Source organism: Pogona vitticeps, chromosome 5 (assembly GCF_051106095.1).
Source record: "Pogona vitticeps strain Pit_001003342236 chromosome 5, PviZW2.1, whole genome shotgun sequence".
Taxonomy (NCBI): Eukaryota; Metazoa; Chordata; class Lepidosauria; order Squamata; family Agamidae; genus Pogona; species Pogona vitticeps.
In genome coordinates, this window is record NC_135787.1 from 98,791,774 (window position 1) to 98,808,894 (window position 17,121).

General features: G+C 41.1%; 1 protein-coding gene across 7 annotated transcripts in view; it reads right to left on the minus strand.

Moving 5' to 3' along the window:
* The window catches only part of ARHGEF5 (Rho guanine nucleotide exchange factor 5), a 90,350-nt gene that overhangs the window by 38,133 nt on the left and 35,096 nt on the right, over window positions 1–17,121 (minus strand). For 4 of the 7 annotated variants that reach the window (XM_073000927.2, XM_073000926.2, XM_073000931.2 and 1 more), the window contains exon 1: window positions 9,299–10,531. The exons of the other annotated variants lie outside the window; for them this stretch is intronic. In XM_073000927.2, coding sequence (XP_072857028.2) covers window positions 9,299–9,394 — 96 coding nt within the window. In that variant the 5' untranslated portion in view covers window positions 9,395–10,531. Of the gene's footprint in view, window positions 1–9,298; window positions 10,532–17,121 lie in introns of those variants that run through there. 7 annotated transcript variants of the gene reach the window in all.

The following is a 17,121-nucleotide window of genomic DNA, read 5'->3' on the forward strand; positions in this document are numbered from 1 at the left end:
AATGGCCTGCTTCTACCTGGTAAGATTTCTAGCACTACCCATCCAACTATGGTCACCTGATGCTTTCTGCCCTATTCTATCTATTCCTTCTTTGCAGGAGAAAATATCATATGGACATCCCTGTAAAATTCCATTAATGAGCTAGTGTGATTGCACAATAAAAGTTTTGTCTGGAAGCACCTTGTACAAAATGTTATATTTATGAAGGTTATAGCAATTCGATGTCACTATAATTGTCATGGCTCCATCCTATGGAATCAAGGGATTGTTTTGTTTGGTGAGAGAAATCTGCATTAGAAAGCTCTACTGCCCTCTTCCTAGCTATAGCAGAGAGCGCTAATTCTGTCAGCAAGTGACACGTCATGGAATTTCATAGGAGGGAGCCACAGCAATTAAGGCAGTATCACATAGTGTAACCATGTGGCATAGACACCCCTTTAGTCTCCTGTTTCTCCTAGAAGAGTTCTTTGTATTGTTCAAGTGTCCTGCTTCATTCACTGCATTATATGGCAGCTCCAGCTTTCCATCTGTAACCCTCCCACATTTCCCCACTGCTTCTGCCAACCCTTTTCCTGCCACAGAAAAGGAAGGAAAGGAAGATTAGCTGCACACCGTCTTTTGGTTAGTAGCACAAGGAACCGTCCTGGACCACCCTTTGCCCCAAAGGGCATTTTTGTCTCCTCTTTTCAGACAGCTGAACATCCTCCTCACCTGTAAGTGCCATAGGGGTGTATTTCTCACTTTCAGCTGCTCCATTGACACTGAAATAATTTCAGTAAGATTGTCTCCCATGGACCATATCACCTAAATATACTAATACTATTCTTTGTCAAGTTCAGAGCTAATGTCTGAAACTAACCCACAGTGGGCATGTTCCAAACAGAGGGCACATACCGCTCACTTACAAACAATGGGAAGTATTCCTTTTTTTGCCATTGATGAAGAATGCTGGGAAATGCAGCCTAGTCGGCATGTTTGAAGGACTACATCTTGCTCACTCCTGACTACAGCAGCATTTTAAGCAGCCAGCCTAGGAATACCCTGCCTCATGAGCGGAAAACTTGCAAGAATGGGGAGAGCTAGCTGACACATCCAAAGCACCACCCAAGTAAATGGTCACTGAAGCAGTGGGACTTTGAATAATATGACGAACATGAGAAGCAAACAACAAGTTTGGGCACTGGCTTTGGTTACTGCACAGGGGAAGGGCGGGCACTGCTTAATGAGATTAGAGTTCTGTGGATAGGAAATGTGAGTCTGTTTGATTTAAGGCTACACAATTGTACATTGCTAACTAAATTTAGATCAAAGCCCCATAAACAGTTGTTATTACAACCTTCAAGTATTCTGGGCGTAAATTTACAATGCGCACATTGTAGCCACATGTAAAAACTCACTAGTAGTAATAGGGTGGTGGCTCTAAAACATGAAAGTTTTTCACACAAGGAATAATTTCTAACTCACATCTTTTTGTTAATGCTACAGCTGCCTTTCCCTTTCCTGTCTTCCTTCTTTCTGAACAAGTCACTGAGGTTAAGAGGGTGGAGGAAGAGGAAGAGGCCCATAACGTCCATGAAACCATTGCTCCTTAAGCCTCTTGCAACACAGGCAGCTGCAACAGAATGACTTCGCTGAAAAAGCAAGATAACAGGAATAGTACAGCTACTGAAAAAGCCTGTTTACTCAGTGAGCAACTGCACTAGAAGACTTCAAAAGCTACATCTACCTCCTCACAATTTAGGCAAACTCATCAGCTGTTTGTAGGAACTAGGAATTAGGGGGACGGGTGGCTAGCAGGTTGCTGACCTCATTCTAGCTGAGCAAAATCTCTGTGTGTAAATGCAAGAAGAATTAAATCTAGTCTTCAAAAAGCGTAGCCAGTCACTCTCTCAGAATAAGTAAGAAAAATAAAAACCAAAAAGTTGTGGCAACTTCAAGACATTATAGGTATTTATTTCAGTGGGAACTTCTGTAGATTACAATCTACTTCCCCAGTGGAGGAAATAGATTTTAATCTTCAGTACTCATGATGGAAAGAAATCTGTTTGTCCTTAAGATGCCAATATTCTTTTATTTTTGTTATGCGAGTACAATCTGAAGTTTTAGATTGTTCTAGCCCTTAAGAAGAATGAATAGGTCATTAAAGTGCTCCTGTTGAGTCTCTCCTCCCCCACCGCCCCTCCACTTCCTTTTCAGCTCAAGTCAACCCATTTTCCCAGTTTATTAATAGTTTCTCATTTTGCATTTATTAATTTACAATCCAGTGTTTCCTTCACAATGAAGGCCATCAGTCTCTCTCTCTCACACACACACACACAAAAACAAACACACACGTGCACACACACCCCACACAGAGCAGCAATTTCATTGTATTTAAAAAGGATAACCCCAAATCACAATGGGGATAGTTTAGCTCTCTTCTTGTATTCACCAATTATTCCTCAAGCTTTAAACTAATACAAATACAGTGGGATATGCTTATAATAAATTAAATGAAACTTACTGACACCTAATTAACCTATGCTCCTGTGAGAAACCCCTATGCGGCACTTAAAAAACCAACCTGGGTACACCCCAGCCATTGTCCATTCAACAAATATGCTGCTGGTTGTGATGGTAAACGATTTACCAGGGAATGAAACAGATGATAATGCCTATAATTTATATGGAAACATGTCTTTCCATATAACAGGAGCAAGAGGAATAAACATCTAGTCTTGTTCAAATACCAGGTCATCAGAGCCAACTTTGAGGGAGTGTGCAAAAGGAGAGACAAGAGCCAGTAGTGTCAATCAAGGTGTCAATCAGGATGAAAACAATGCAGCAGCTGTCCTCATGTTACACAAATTGAGCAATTTATGTACCTTTGCACTAAAACTGGGCAATAATCACTATTATTGTCATTTTCTAAAAGTTCCACTGTTTCCATTTGCTCATATATGAATATATTGCTACGTATAAATGTGCACGTATAAAAATTTTCTATAAATATTGTTGTTCATTATAGGCAGTAATTGGTTGTTCTGTGTTAGAAAGAAAATGATGATCTTGCAATAAATATGTTCCCCTCTAAACAATTATTCTTAGTGGATTAACATCTGAAGAGCTCAAGGTAGGCATCAAATGATAAACAGTCAAACAAATTGCTACGATTCTTAGATTAACAGAAAAAGAGATGTCAGGGCTCAGGTCTAGAAGCCTCACGATCAGACCTAAAAAAACTGCCTGCTGATTACATAGTTGGTATGCTTTGTTTCCCTAAGGTAGAAAAAATACAATGTGCTCAGAGGCTTGTGTTTATTCTTTTGTCTTTAATTTAGAAGTATTTTAATATCTGGCATGATTTAGGACACATACTACTGAATTTATGGCACGCATGCATGCATGGTGTATATTATAGTCCTGATTCACATCACCCATTACAGTCACTTTTGGAGAACTGAGAAGTTGGGTATTCCAGTCATGGAGATTCCACTGTGCCATGTCATTTGGCTCATGATCTCTTTGACATACCTGAAACTCTAGGTCAGATGTTATGTTTGAGGTGTATTTTCTACCATCATTTCTCTCCACTCATGCACATTTTTCAGTGTTACAGGCCCATGACATTAAACAGGCAGACAAAGTTATGCTATCTCTCAAATGACTGATAACAAAACTAAAGCGAACTAGGTTGCCAAATACATATTGAAGCAGACTAGTATTAGAATAAAGTCTTGTTGCACCTTTAAGACTAACAACATGAGCCTTCATGGATTTCAGTCTGTTTCTCATACTATAGCTATCCCAAAGTTTTATATTTACAGTGGTGCCTCGCTTAACGAGCGCACCGCATAACGATGAAATCGCATAGCGATCCGTTTTTTCGGATCGCTAATGCGATCGCTTAACGTTTTTTGAATAGGGCTAAATTCGCTTTGCGAAGACCGGTAAGCGTTTCGCTTACCGATCTTCACAAAACGAAGCCTGACGATCAGCTGTTCGGCGGCCAAAATGGCCGCCGGAAGCCCGGAAATGGCCCAAAATGGCCACGCACAGCGTTTTCGCGCCCTCGTTAAGCGAGGCGAGGGCGCAAAAATGGCTGCCGGCCAATATGAAGCTTCGCTGAATGGTGAGTATTTGGCCCATTTGGAACGCATTAAACCAGTGGTTCTTAACCTTTTTGAAAGAAACACCCCCTTGAGCCATTGAGGAAGTTATCATCGCCCCCCTCCCCGCGGTGATGATATCTTATTTATTTATTTATTTATTTATTTATTTATTTATTTATTTATTTATTTATTTATTTATTTATTTAAGACACTTAAATCCAATGACACCTGAAAACAAAATTCAATTCCAAGAAAATGAAATGCCCCCCAAAATTAACATTTAATGATTTAGTTGCAAGCGAACTTTAAGACAGAAAAAGAAATATAAAAAAGCATAAAAACAAACCTCAATGCAGGAACTAAAAATTTTAAGACAAAAACTCTGAAACTAAATTAAGATTGGAGGAAAATATATATTCATGCACATTGTAAAAAGGTTGCAGCCATCTTCACAGGTTTGGCTTGCTCCAGTGCCCCCCTACCGCCCCCCTTCTGCTCCAGCGCCCCCCTGCTGCCCCTTTTCGTTCTACCGCCCCCCTGAAAAATGAAATCGCCCCCTGGGGGGCATTATCGCCCATGTTAAGAACCACTGCATTAAACGATGTTTAATGTGTTCCAATGGGTTTTTTTGATCCGTTCAACGATGCTTCAGCATAGCGAAGGTTAATCCGAAACAGATTAACCTTGCTATGCGAGGCACCACTGTACAGTGTTCTATAATTATCCTCTACTAATAATTTCCCCCTGCTCCAAAGGAGCTATTTTGTGCTCTAAAGACATTGTAACATAGATTGTAACAGAGAATAATGGCTAAGGGACCAATCAGCACAGCCATTGTCCTCAGTCATCTGTATATGCTAAAGCAGTGGTCCCCAACCTTGGGCCCCCAAATGCTCTTGGACTACAACTCCCAGAAGCCTTCACCACCATATCTGCTGGCCAGGATTTCTGGAAGTTGAAGCCCAAGAGGAGGCCGAAAGTTGGGTATCACTGCGCTAAAGCATACCTCAGAATCTTCTGCAAAGAGAGAGTTAAAAGGGACTCTCAAGGAAGCTGGAAAGCTTTCCAAATATGCATACTACTATTCTATGATCATGTTATAAAGTTCTGCAAGAATTCCTATGCATTTCTAAGCTGGTTGCCTTCTCTGCAACTGCTTGCTGATGGGACAGATACCGTCTGTCAACTATGAGGCAGCAAAAAGACAATCCTGCATTTCTCAAAGATATTTAAAGTTTCTTTAGATTTAGGCATCTCTCTGTGGAGCCAGAGGTCATGGCTTCAATCCATCACTGTGCCTCCTAGAAAAAGAGCCAGACTTTGTTGCCCTGGGCAAGGTGCATGGAAGCAGAGCATCGGCGGCAGAAGAAGGGAATGGGAAACAACTTTTGAGTATACAGTACCTAGAAAACCCTGGAAAGGGTTGCCATGTCAGATTCAGCTTGATGGCAAGAAATGACTGACTGACTGAATCTTTATTATGTGCCTCAACTTGTATATTTGTTAATGATCACCCTTATTGCAAAACTTCTTAAGTCTCCAGTGACCTCGTAAAAAGGAATTGAATTGAATTACCCTTTTAGTCGTATCCGACCCTTGGCAATTTCATGAGCCAGCTCTCTCCGTGACTTCCAATCTTGAACAACTTCTTTCAGCTGCTTTACATTTTTGGCTAGTATCTGCTTTAGTTACATCCAACCAAAGTGTTCTTTGGCATCCTCATTGTGTTTACCACTGATGGTAAAAGGAAAGTGAACTGCGGAAGAAGTGGTGGAACCCCTGAAATGTCTCCACTCTGACAACTGAAGTATGTATAATGATACTGTAATGCACTGTCCTAAGCCCATATTTTAAATAAAATAATAAATAATTAAATAAAGAACAGAGACAGAGTTCTAACTCCTGTCCTCTGAAGATACTGTCTACAGAGACTGGCGGAACGTTAGGAAGAAAAACCTCCAGAAAATGGCCAAACAGCCCAAAAAAACCTACAACAGCCATCAGATCCTGGCTGTAATTAATAAATAAATAAATAAATAAATAAATAAATAAATAAATAAAGAAAGAAAGAAAGAAAGAAAGAAAGAAAGAAAGAAAGAAAGAAAGAAAGAAAGAAAGAAAGAAAGAAAGGAAGGAAGGAAGGAAGGAAGGAAGGAAGGAAGGAAGGAAGGAAGAAAGAGTAGCCAAAACTTGCAACTACTACTAATATGTAAATATTGACAGAATCAAGGGAAAGTCACACATGAAAGTAATTTCACATATTCAAAGCCATAAAAAAATGATGATATGGGTACAGGGCAGAGGGTCTAATTAGGTTCTTGTGTGTTCTGTGTCATCAAGTCAGAACTGACTTATAGCAGCCCTAATTGGGCTTCCAAAGTAAGTGAGATATTAAAGGAATGGTTATACCAGTTACACTCTCTCAGTGAGTTTCCATGGCCAAGTGGGGATTCAAACTCTGTTCTCCAGAGTCCTAGTCCAGCATTCTATGCACTACACCGCATTGGGAATCCAGTAAATGAAATAAGGAGACAAAACTGACATAGTTGAATGTTCTCTGGGATTTTTCTTTGTTGTTGATGGTGGCGGCAGCAGTTTTACCATGAACAAGTTAACAGTGGTCCTATGGATATAAGTTTCATCCCTAGTTGTCTTGTGATAATGAATAAATTCCAGTTTGTGTACTCTAAAGATATAGGATTGGCAGGAGCCACCATGTATTTTTTGGAACTTTTCCCTTCCAGGCTTGTAAAAGCAGTTACTTGGTAAGGGGTGGTTACTTAGTAGTTGGCTACCAGCCAACTACAGTCCAGTAGTCGGCTGAAGGGGTAAGGGGATTGGTGGATGCCTCCTTACAGCAAGACAGGGTTCCAGCCTGCCTAAATGAGGCAGTAGTAAGACCACTGCTGAAAGCCCTCATTGATTCTCACCATCCTGGATAGTGACTGGTCGGTCTCCAATGTTGGAGTGGAACATTTCTGGAATGAAATTGGAGCATGCAGTGGTTCCCAACTCCAAGACATTCTGGTATAGATTATCTACATCCACTTCAATCTGGCTTCAGACCTGATCATGGGATTGAGGCGGCTTTGGTAGCCTAGCCTACATCAAGAAATACACAAGGGGCATGCATCTCCCTGGTGGTTTCGCTGAATTCTTGACAGATTTCCATAATGCTAGTGATGGTATATTTCCAAGCCATCTCTCTAGCCTGGGTCTTAGAGACACTCTTTTATAGTGGTTTAATTCCTTCTTGGAAGGCCAGACTTAGAAAGTAGTACTAGAGGAATCCTGTTTGATGCCACAGTCACTGGCCTGTGAACTCTTTCAGGTTCTCTTCTACTCCCATGCTATTCAATGTATACATGGAATCAGTGGCAGGCTTTGTCCAGAATTTGGAGTATGGTGCTATTGACTCTATTTCTCCCTTCCATCCAAATCCAAGGAACAGTTTCAGTTCTATACCAGAGTCTAGGGTCAATAATGGAGTGGAAAGCAAAGCAAGTGAGTTCCATTGGCAGTCAGCAAAGTAATGAAAAAATCATGTATGCAACTCAACAATTCAGGAGTCCCATTGATAATCACTGGCAATATACTTACTATTTGAAAGGAGGCAGAAGAATTGGGGCAGCTGTTTATTCCAAGAATTCATGGTGAAGAGACATTGTATTTTTCAGTAATATCACCAGGGATGGAGAGAGCTATCAAATCCTACAGTGTCTACTACACAGATTTTGCCTTCATTGTGGGGCATGGACACAATTGTAGATGGTTCAGAACTTGTCGCTCCCCTATCTGGTGGACATAGTTCTGTCTGTGTGCTCCACAGACCAATTTTCAACCCTAGACTAGCCTCCTGCCTATAGGTATGGTCGATGATACTACTGTTTAGGGTTGCCAGCTTGGCCAACCCCCTTCCTTGAGATGGAAGAACCAACCCCAGACAGCTGATTGTGGAAAGCAGTTGAGGGGACTCTGTGTAACTCAACGACGAATCTGGTTAAAACCCAGAAAATCTGCAGTTAAGAGTTAGGGCAAAAAGCTTAATTTGTTGGTGGCTGACCAAGTTACAAAATACATTCAGCACCTGCAGTGGTTGCCACCATTCTTGCTAGAGCTTGCATCCTCCATGGCCTTATCCACAATGCATGACAATGGGGGCAGTAGTGGTTTCAGGCCCCAAAGTGCCACGGGGACTTGTTGAAGACCTCAAAGAAGAGTCCTTCCCACCCCCAAACCCTGTGAAACTGTCTCCATTGGCTTATGTGACACAGCAATTCCCTGAGACTCCAGCTGGCTCCTTGAGACCTGACATCCTTAAGTCCATTGTCACCGTTGATGTAAGATTCAAGTGGAAATTTAATTAGCTGTTATACATGATGGACAGGAGGAACTGCCATCTTGCCCTGCACCTGGGCTGTTGCCATCAATCTGTTTAGTCCAGCCTTTTCTAATGTGCCTGGAACTAGTCCTTTCCCAAGCCAACAGGATTCCCTAAGATTACTGAAATATATTATTACTTGCTAATGTGGGAGCTTTCTGAATGCAAAACATGTGGTTGGTGATGGATCCATCACCCCCTTCCTATTTTTCCCTATGATGGGGCTCAGTCCATCCTTGGACTTTTAGGAGTCTACTCTAAACATCAGTAAAGCCATAAATGACACCATATGTATACACAGCATCACTCTTTTTCTTCTGAGCACGTTGATCTTCCACTGCATTTTCTTTTTGCTCAAATTGCTTTATACACATCACCATAGCTACACTTGTGATATGCATGCATGACCAATCAATGATATCTTCCTGTAGACTAAAGAACAGAGAGCTGAAGGTTTGCCTGAGGCTATCTGGTAAAACATATGTGTGTGTGGGGGGGGGAAGAACTTGTATGGTGGATTTTCCGGTTCCTAGCTTAGCTAGTTGAGCCATGCTAGCTACTTGAATACAAGAACTGCTATCCAGAACAGCATTCAGTCTGTAATAACAGGAGGTGTTGGCCTTCCCTTGTGACTTGTTTTGATCATTAAGAAATAGTCAAAGATGTACTGCCCTTGAACATAGAAGCCGCACTATACATCTGTTGCACAGATAGATTTTTCACACGCAACCTGCCCATTATCTTTCACATGCATACTGTATAAAATCATTGAAAAGATCACTTAAAACCTGACATCCTTGTTGAATAACGTAAAAATGCACATTACCTTTCCTGGTAATTTCCTATAGCAATACATCCCGTTCCTTACTCCTTTGTATCCCATTTGCTCTAATCCAAGGATGTGCATAAGCCACACACACATGCACAAGAGAGGCTGAAGAAAGCTTCAGAAGACAGCCCCTTGCCCCCAGGCAAGGCTTTGGTGGCCAGGTCTGCATCGGCAAGACAGTCTTACATCAGGCTCTCTCATTCCCCTGTTGCTCTGCAGAAAAAGGAGGGGGAGAGAGTGCATGGAAGCACACAGAGTTCTCCAGACGGGGCATTGGTAGAAGTCGCCTGTGAGGATCCTGGAGAATAGACCAAGAAATAGCCTGGGAAAATGTTATTAGTCAGCCGGATGTGCAAAAGCCACTGTTGCTGAGCTGTTCTCCCCCAGCTTCCTGCATCACAACAGGAGGACCGGGAAATAAAGCAGCCCAGCGCTGTTTGCTCAAAGCTTTTTGTTGAGCCACTCCTCATTCTGCCACAGCGGAAGCCAGAATATTGGGCAATTCTGAATATCTACTCTAAACACCCCATCTATGACTAAGTTGAAGTAAAAGCATATGCTTTCTTTAAATTGAGTGGTCTTCTCTGTGCGGACAGAGAGACAGACAGACACACACGCACACCCTTGCCCCCTCTGACATCATTATCAAACTCAGGAAATTTCACCACCCTCTTAGCTGCAGTCCATAATCTAGCAGCTGTAGTCGGCCACGGGGGAGGAGTAACAGGAGAAAGAACAATTAGTTCGTAAATAGGAAATGTTCCCTGCCGAATCCAGAGGGGAGCAACCTGGCTTTGGCTTGGAAGTCTGCTCTGCCATCATTGCCTGTTTTCGCTGGAGCTGACGAGCATGCAATGGAACTGCAGGGGGCCAAGTACAAGCTATACAATACTGCGTGGGAGCTCAATGATCCTTCAAGGAGGAACATCTCTAAGCTGCAGTTGCTCACTGTTTGCACAACAACAGAGTTTTGGAAAAGTTCAGGGTCTGTTTGCTGCTTCTTTCTTTTAGGACTGTGATGCCCTTTCTTAGCAAGGCCACTAGTCCTGCTAGCTGAGGGATTCTGACAGTCACAGTCCAAAAAAAAAAAAAGATCTGTATACAAGCTCTGACAACCACCCAACAGCCTTCCAGCAAAATAATTGGCTATGGCATTTCACCAGCCCCAGTCTCAAGCAGCGTAGACACAAGTTCTGCACCTGCAGAAAGGAAGCCCTGTAGTCCAGCCCTTCCCAATTATCTTCCACAATCTCTCCTTCCCTCCACAGTCCTCAGTTAGTCTGGTGTACTTCATCCAGGGCCCATAGAGCGAAAGCCTTGGGACTTCCTGTATGCCAAGGCCTATGGCATCATTTGTCACTCCCCTCAGGTGTCCATCTTCCCTCTCAGTTTATCTGTAATCCTCACAACAGCTGAGGGGAATGTGGGTTTTCCAGGAATTATATATTGATTCAATCTACCTTTTTCGTAATGCAAAACATTTGAAGCTGGTTTGGTTTTGTATGGGAAATTAAGAGCCACTAACATTACAAAAGACCCATTCTTCCTTTGTTAACATGGACCAATCCAGATGCCTATCTTTTTGGACTCTCCTTGCTGTCATGGGGAAACTATGGGGGATGTCATGATAAGAACCTGTACTTCCACCTTTATCACTACATCCCCGGTGTCATAGTTACTGTACTGACACTTATCATGGCAGCTGTTACTGACAGGAGAAAGACCCTCCTACCTCTCACATACAGGTAATAATCTCACATACAAGAAATAATCTTCTCCAGGATACTCCTTGGCATACAACATCCTTTCACTGAGAATTCTGTGCTAGAGACTGGGGAGACAGATGTTGCTGAATGAATACAGCATACATAAGGCACACATTAGGTGATGATGGTATCCCAAAGGAAGCTGCCCAGTGGGGTGGAGTTATTTGAATGTTGCTTGGCTTCCCTTTCCACCTGCACAGTTATTGTAGGAGCATAGACTGAGACAAATGATGTCTGCTGTGGGTTGTTCAGTGGTGTAGTGAAACTAATCCTTGCAGAAGTCCACCATTCCTGGATACCTGATGTTATGTACACTCTAGCTGAGAAAATAGCTGTGCACCTCAGTAGATGCTGATTTATCATTTTCTTATTATAATTTTTTTAATTGGCCCAACAAATACATCAACCCTTTTCATTTCAACAGGAGACAGTTAAGTGTGGTCATTCTTCCACAACAATCAGTGAGGACGCATGCTTAATATTGGCTGAGTCATGTTACTTATTTTAAGAAGTAAAGTTGATTGGCCCAAGGTTCATCATGAGTGCCTGAAACAGGGGACAGTCACTTCTAGACATACGCACATCTGTAGAAGCAGCTCTGGTAGTTTTGCTTGACTTTGCCAGCTGTTGGAAGCAGCAGAGAAAGCCTGTAAAAACTGGTGGACTGAAAAATATGGGAGTTTTTGGTGGTAGTGGAAGATGAGAACCGTGGCAGATTACTTTTTATCATCTGTGCACAACTGGAGTGAGCTATACAAGCCACAATCCAAGCAAAAGGTGTGTCATTAAGCCCATTGATTTTAAATGATATTAACTTGTCATTAGCCTCTGGCTGAGTATTGTAGTTACAACAATATGTTGAAATAGCTTAAGATAGCGGGCATTGTTCCCAACAAATTTAAAAAGAGATGTTACTATGCATAGATCCACAGGATAACACAGACCGTAGATTCACAAGGTCCCAGATTCAATCTGGAGCATTTTCAATGAAATAGATTTCAGGTTACAAGAAGGCTTGAAGAGACCATGACCCACCCACTCTATCAAAGGATAATGATGGGCTAGATGACCCAGTTTTGTAGAAGGGATCTTCATCAGCAAACCAAGTTATAATAATTATCCTTAAGACCAAATGCATGCACCAGCTGAACATCAACGAGGGCCTGCTTAACTCATTGCCTTCTAGCCATTTCCTCAAAAATGGTTTTCCTCCAGTGCTCTGCTAGCAAGTAGGAGCAACAGAAAATACATTACATTATTCTTCCCAACATGAAGAGGAAAGCAGTTTGAAGGAGGGTGGTCTGAAGCAGAAAAATAACAGTGGGGCAAGGGCCTCATCTCCTTTGCTCAATCAAGACTGCATCTTCACGCTGCTTTTTCCTTTTTTACAGAAGGTGAGAAAACACAGCAGGAAGTTTGACCCTAGGTCAAAATGGTATTGCAGTCATTTCACTATTGCAGGTGTATGTGAGATTAGGATTTAAGGTGTAATGGATTCCCTAAAGACCATATATGTGGGACAGGAAGCAACAGTTAGAACTGGATATGGAACAACAGATTGGTTCAAAATTGGGAAAGGAGTACGACAAGGCTGTATATTGTCCCCCGGCTTATTTAACTTATATGCAGAATACATCATGTGAAAGGCAGGACTGGAGGAATCCCAAACCGGAATTAAGATTGCTGGAAGAAATATCAACAACCTCCGATATGCAGATGATACCACTCTGATAGCAGAAAGTGATGAGGAATTAAAGAACCTCTTAATGAGGGTGAAAGAGGAGAGTGCAAAAAATCATCTGAAGCACAACATCAAAAAAAAAAAAAACTAAGATCATGGCCACTGGTCCCATCACCTCCTGGCAAATAGAAGGGGAAGATATGGAGGCAGTGACAGATTTTACCTTCTTGGTCTCCATGATCACTGCAGATGGTGACAGCAGCCAGCTTCTTGGGAGGAAAGCAATGACAAACCTAGATAGCATCTTAAAAAGCAGAGACATCACCTTGTCGATAAAGGTCCGCATAATCAAAGCTATGGTTTTTCCAGTAGTGATGTATGGAAGTGAGAGCTGGACCATAAAGAAGGCTGACCACCGAAGAATTGATGCTTTTGAATTGTGGTGCTGGAGGAGACCCTTGAGAGTCCTCTGGACCGAAAGGAGAACAAACCTATCCATTCTAAAGGAAATCAAGCCTGAGTGCTCACTGGAAGGACAGATCCTGAAGCTGATGCTCCAATACTTTGGCCATCTCATGAGAAGAGAAGACTCCCTGGAAAAGACCCTGATGGTGGGAAAGTGTCAAGGCAAGAGGAGAAGGGGACGAGAGAGGATGAGATGGTTGGACAGTGTCATCCAAGCGACCAACATGAATTTGACCCAACTCTGGGAGGCAGTGGAAGACAGGAGAGCCTGGCGTGCTCTGGTCCATGGGGTCACGAAGAGTTGGATTTGACTTAAAGACTAAACAACAACAAAAGACCAACCAGTATGTTCATAATAAATGTGACGTTTGAATGAGGGACTTCTCTGTCCATAGTTCAGTCTCCATATGTTCTGTGGTACAGCACAAGAGCTTGTTCCGTGTCTGTGCTATTTAATTTTCTCTTTGCATATGGGCTTCTAGTCATGGGAACCAGGGAACTGCCTGTCTGGTTGGAAAAAAAAGATTGTATATTTTGGTTACCACCAGTGCTTGTTTATAGATAAAAACGAAGGTGCTTGCCTGCACCTGCACAGCAGCTGAATCTCATCAGAGACTGTAGAGAAGCAAAGAACATTGTTACTCATAAAATTCATTCATTCATTCTTGCTTAGCTTGCACAACAACTGTGGAAGATATGAAATCCCTATTCCATGATCACTTGTGTATGTTTAAAATATCAGGACAGATCAGTGGCAGTATAGATGGACTACATACAAAGCTATGGCTTAATCTTTCTCCACATGCTATAACAGATGACGACTCAGAATCCAGCATGTCCTGGCTTATGTAACAGATTCAGCTGCAAGGAACCCATCATGCAGGGAAGTGATGGCAATAGCTGCATGTTCCTAAAGGATCTCCCATTCAGTAGCTTAAAATGCTCTGCAGTGATGCTGGCTATGGGGGGCAGGAAGGAATAGGAACTGGTGTATTTTAAATAAAAGTGGTAAGTGATAAAAGTGTGGTGATTAAAAGACAGACATCTGGATTAACACTCAGATATGAGAACCAGACTGCAAACACAAGCAGTCTGGCTGCAATCTGTGCTAAATGGGAATGGAATCAGGCAGTGTTGTGCTCCAAGTGAAGGACTGCTTTCTTTCTCTGAAAGTCTTGTCAGTGCACACTGTGGCTGCATTTTTAGTATAAATCAATGTCACATTTTCAGATCTAGGGTTCCTACAACACACCAGTTGATTAAGTCGATACCTCATTGATATCCCGCCCCCCCCCAGTAAATGTCTTTGTAAACAAGATAGATAGCTCTTTAAACAAATGCAGTGGTAATGTATGATCTTTTGAAAGGACAAAAGATGGAACTGTATGAAACCAAATCTTTATTTAGACACTTAAGTGGTGCTCAATTATATTCAGTTAGAGACCACTCCTATACAGTATATGAATGCTGACCTACAGAGACAGGAATGTGATTGTGGGAGCATGTGCTTTCTAGAAAGGACTGTTGGCTTTTGTTAAATTAAACAAAGGTTGCCAGTTTGAGATGAGTTATTCTTTCAATGCACACATGTGGCCTAAAATGACACAGCTTCTAATCAGGACAGGCATGTGCCCCACCTCCAAATCTGATGTACTTTTCTTATCTCGGTCTACAATCCCTCCGTACTATAAATAGTGCTTATAAAATATGTGTATCATTACCTGTTTTGAAATTCACATCTCCAGTTGCCTCCACAATGCTAGCGTGTGTGCATGTGCGCGCACACACACATTTTAAGATGATCCAAACTTTATACCAAGAATAGAGACATTTTGCAGGCTTTATGGATTATAGAGTTTTAAGCATAGTTGCATACTTTCCCTTTATTTTCTATAGGGTATCTTGCATTTGCTTGATTCCCCAGCACAGCATTGTTTTTGCATTGAATACATATGCACACCTCTTGCATTTATTAAACATACGCAATAGTGAAGAATTATTCTGGCCACCAATGTTCTATCTCATGAGAACCAGTCTCTTATTGATGCCATCTATATCAGCTGGGTGGTTTAGGGTGGCCCTTTTAAGCAAAATCCAGTCAGATTCTTACCCTGTCAAATTCTAACATTATGCATGTTCTTGTCTATAGATCACATTCTCTTACTCTTTTGCTAGTTGGCTTGATAGAATTCCCTCCCACATGCGGCTAGGTTGACCTCTTCCTTACAGTCCTTCTGTAAGGACTGTAAGGAGGTGAAAACTTTCCTTTATAAACTGGCTTTTGATCTGTGAATGCCTTGGCAGGACTGGAGTTTTTAGTAGGAGATGTATCAAAGTTTTTAAATCCGGATTTGAAACTTGTTTTAATTTGTTTCAACTTGTGATGTTCTTAACTTTCTTTAGTTAATCATATTTCAATTTTGATATCTTAATTTATTGTGATTTTAAACATATGTATTTCTTCATCATTGTATGCTGCCTTGAGTCCCTTTACTGGGAGAAAAATAAGATATAAATAAACAAACAAACAAGTTTGCATGAGATTACTATTTCTCTCTCTCTCTCTCTCTCAAAATTAAAGGATATGCTTCAAAACACCTATTCAAAATTAGCCAGGTACTGAGTGATTCTATGAATATAAATCAAAGTAGTCTAGACTATTCAATATAATTGTCACTCAAATCACTGTTCCAACAACAGATGCTGAAGAAGAAAAACCTGAAAGCCTGCATGCAAGAATCCAAGAGAAAAATGATCACACATCAAAAGGGGATGTGCTGATAATTGTAAGTGATTGGAATGCAGAAGTAAGAAAAACCGATGAACCAGATCTCATTGGATCATTTGGCCTAGAGAAGTAGGGGAGCAACTCACAGCCAAAAATCTGTTCATTGCAACTACTGTACATGCTTCAAGCAATCAAAAAAAAAAATGATTGTACATATGAAGCTCACTAGATGGTCAATACAGAACTGAAATAGATTACATGGTTAGACGTGGAAGATGGAGGAGTTCTATTCTAACAGTAAAAAGACTAGGAGCAGGCTGTTGTCTAGAACATGAATTGTTAGTATCAAAAATCAGAGTAAAGGTGAATAACAACAATGTAAGAAAACTGATGGAAAGAACAGATTTGCATTACTGATCTGAATTGACAGTGAACCAGAAAAATTATGGATTAAAATCAGAGGTTAGAGAAATGGTGTCAGAATCTTAAATATATCTTTTCAGCAACTCTTTGTAAAGATAAAGAGAACAACTATCATAATCAATGCAAAGAAACAAAAGAGGATAATAGAAAAGGAAAAACAAGAGATCTCTTCCATAAGATCCCAGAGGTCAAAAGGAAATGCAAAACAAGATTGGGGATACTGAGAGATCAATAGGGGAATGTTTTATCTGATCAGGACAAGATAAACACAAAATGGAAATGATATTGAAGAACTACACCAAAAAATGCAAGAATGACAGATTCCTTCAAAAAATAATATTTCCACGAAGAATCAGCAGTTTTGGAATATGAAGTGAAAGCTGTTCTCAAAGCATTTGGAATAAATAAATGGCAAAGAATAGATGAGATACCAATAGAGCTATGTTAAACTTCACATATTTAATTAATTGAAAACAAGAATATGGCAAGAGGTGGAAAACAAAGAAACAGCACACAAATTATAAGCATTCAATAAATTTTTCAGTCCCTATGAAAGAAGATACCAACGGATGCAGCAACTATAGGATGATTGCAATAATTTCCTATGTAAACAAGCCAATCCTAAAATTTTACAAGGAACACTTTTAACATAAATGGAGCCAGAAATGCTCTATATTCAAGCTGGTCTCACAGAAAGACGAGCACTAGAGATGACATCCCAAAAATACTCTGGCTATTGTACCAAAGTACCAAGAAT